Source organism: Drosophila simulans, chromosome 2L, assembly GCF_016746395.2.
Source record: "Drosophila simulans strain w501 chromosome 2L, Prin_Dsim_3.1, whole genome shotgun sequence".
In the NCBI taxonomy this organism is placed as follows: Eukaryota; Metazoa; Arthropoda; class Insecta; order Diptera; family Drosophilidae; genus Drosophila; species Drosophila simulans.
The window spans coordinates 20,131,676-20,134,255 of record NC_052520.2 but is presented as its reverse complement, the minus strand read 5'-3'; the positions used below and the strand labels follow the sequence as shown (position 1 = coordinate 20,134,255).

General features: G+C 36.4%; 1 protein-coding gene across 1 annotated transcript; it reads right to left on the bottom strand.

The window, feature by feature from the left end:
* Positions 1-1,609: 1,609 nt before the first annotated feature.
* Positions 1,610-2,196, bottom strand: LOC6732952. Its single transcript, XM_002080000.4, has 2 exons — positions 1,957-2,196; positions 1,610-1,898 (listed from the first exon to the last, which is right to left on the bottom strand). Exons 1-2 carry the CDS (start codon positions 2,087-2,089, stop codon positions 1,747-1,749), a joined length of 285 nt encoding a protein of 94 aa, XP_002080036.1. The 5' UTR covers positions 2,090-2,196; the 3' UTR covers positions 1,610-1,746.
* Positions 2,197-2,580: the final 384 nt, after the last annotated feature.

The window sequence follows — 2,580 nt, the reverse complement described above, 5'->3', positions numbered from 1 at the left end:
AACCTAATCCTCTCCAAAAACACACCAATACATAAGTTCTTAAAGCCTAAAAAAGCTAATAAGAAAAAAACATCAACAATAGACCGAACAATCAAGCTTAGCCTAGAACTTAATCTACCCTACAAACCAATAAAACTCCATAAAAACAAACCACCATGGACCCTCCCCAATCTAATAGACACGACACTTAGAATCCATAAGAAAGAACAAACATCTCCAGACCAATACAGAAAATTATACGAACACACAAAGAATAACCTCAAAACACACAATTTCATATTCACTGACGGTTCAAAAATTAATTACACAATATCATTCGCCATTACAACGGAGACAGACGTCTTGAAATACGGCATACTGCCCCCATATTCATCCGTCCTCACCTCCGAAACAATCGCCATCCTAGAAGCAATAGAACTTACTAAAAACCGAAGAGGCAAATTTATTATCTGCTCCGACTCCCTATCAGCAGTAGATTCAATTCAAAACACAAATAATAACAGCTTTTACCCAAGCAGAATACGATCGCTAATAACGCAACACGCACCTAAAATTAAAATAATGTGGATTCCTGGCCATTCAGGAATAAAAGGAAATGAATTAGCCGACCAAGCTGCAAAATCAGCAAGCAACATGCCACTTATCCTCACCCCAAACATAAATACCACAGATATAAAAAAACACCTTAAAGCCGACCTTGCGACAAAACAGAAAGAACACATAATAAACTGCAGTCCATGGTACCAATCTATTAACACGAACACCTCACACCCATGCGATTACCTTAAACAATCCCACCCAAATTGGACCAGACTCGACCAAATAAAAATAATACGACTTCGACTAGGACACACAAACATAACCCACCAACACTACCTAAATCCCAATTCAATACCAACTTGCCCGTTTTGCCAAGGTGATATTTCTTTAAACCACATATTAAACTCATGCCCATCCCTCCTACAAACCAAGCAAGATATATTTAACAACACCAACCCTCTAGACCTTCTTAGCAAACCCAATCCAGTTAACATACAAAAACTCATACTTTTCCTCAAAAAAACCAAATTATACCACAAAATCTAAAAACAAAACAGGCATTTGTACATAACAAGCCAGCAATTAGTTACCAAATTAGATATTTGTGGGATGGGCAAATTATTTTGGCTATTGTTGTTGTAAAACATATGGGCTTGGCTCTTCAAACATCGAAGTTATTCGGTCTGATGGGATTTCATCAAACCTTTTGGCTTTAAATGGCAAAAAAAGACTATATTTCATCGATTTTGAATCCAATGTTTTTCAAATCCATTATAGATATTGCTTATTTAGAAAGAGAATTAAGTTTTAAAATGCAGGGTATGCTTCCAAATAACAATTAAAACACCACTGGGCTTTTTCCTTCAAACCTCATTATCAGGGGTCAGAAAACAAGAAAGATCTGATGTCATCAATTTAATATAGAAGTTATTGTGGTTTTCCAAAGTTTTCTTAAGTCAGTATAATGTGCTCCATTTATTCCGGGTAGGTCGGGAATACCGGTTTTATCTTGCTATGCCGACTTAAGGCATAGTGAAACAGGTCATCTTAAAAAATATCGAAGGTCATGTACATAGCTTATTTCATTTATTTCATTGTTATCAATTTATATTCATAGAATAATAATTTTGTGTAAATATTGCTATACATCATATGAGTATAGAGAAATTGCACGGGTCAGACTAGACTTCAGTGTTGAATACCACCCTATTCCTGGTTCAGTTCGATGGTGTAGAATCGCAAGGTGCCAATTTGACTGGTGAAGCAGGCAACATAAGGGATTGTCAGGACGAAACACATTTGGGTTCGCGTGCCACCCTTGACGGGAAAGTCCTGGCCAGTTCGTTGACTGTAGGCAGCTGCAATGACGATTAAAAGTTAATGGTGTTTACCTGGATGAAAAGAGCGGATTCTTACCACGTATTTGGGATAGAGTTATTGAACGATGCGGCGAATCGCTTTGCGAGTTTTTGAAAACTGCTCGCAAGTCGTCCAGAATGGTGGGATGTTTCCGCTGCACCTTATAGAAAAAGTCATCCATTGTAGCCATGGTTCTATTTATACAAAATATATATTCCTGTTTGGTGGTGATATGACGTGTGTGAACTCTGCAATCGGTCGGTGCAGTCTAAACTTCCGAACTCCGGAAGGCAGACAGCAGCCCCCAAATTATGAAATAAGTTACACAGTACAGGTCGCGCTCTATGTGGTGAACATATGGTTTTATTTTATCTTAATGGATTTATTTTTAAGCTTCTAAAGGTAGGAAATTTGATTATATTCTTATTTACACATATTTACTTTATTATATGTAAGTAGCTAACATAAATAATTTAATTCCACTAATAATACAATTAATTAAATCAATTTAACAAAAATATAACTTATACAAATTTAAATACTTCAACTTACAAATAAATATTAAAGGTGGTACCTTTATGTAGAGATCACTGTAAAACCGGTTTCCGACAAACAGCCGGTCTTATCAATGCGCTTTCCCTTCCACAATTATACCTTTCTCACTCTCTCTTTCTCCGATTT

Coding starts and splice junctions, on each gene's coding strand:
- LOC6732952 (XM_002080000.4), bottom strand. CDS start 2,089: ATGGCTACAATGGATGACTTTTTCTATAAGGTGCAGCGGAAACATCCC. Junction 1,899..1,956: donor AACTCTATCCCAAATACGTG/GTAAGAATCCGC, acceptor TCGTCATTGCAG/CTGCCTACAGTCAACGAACT.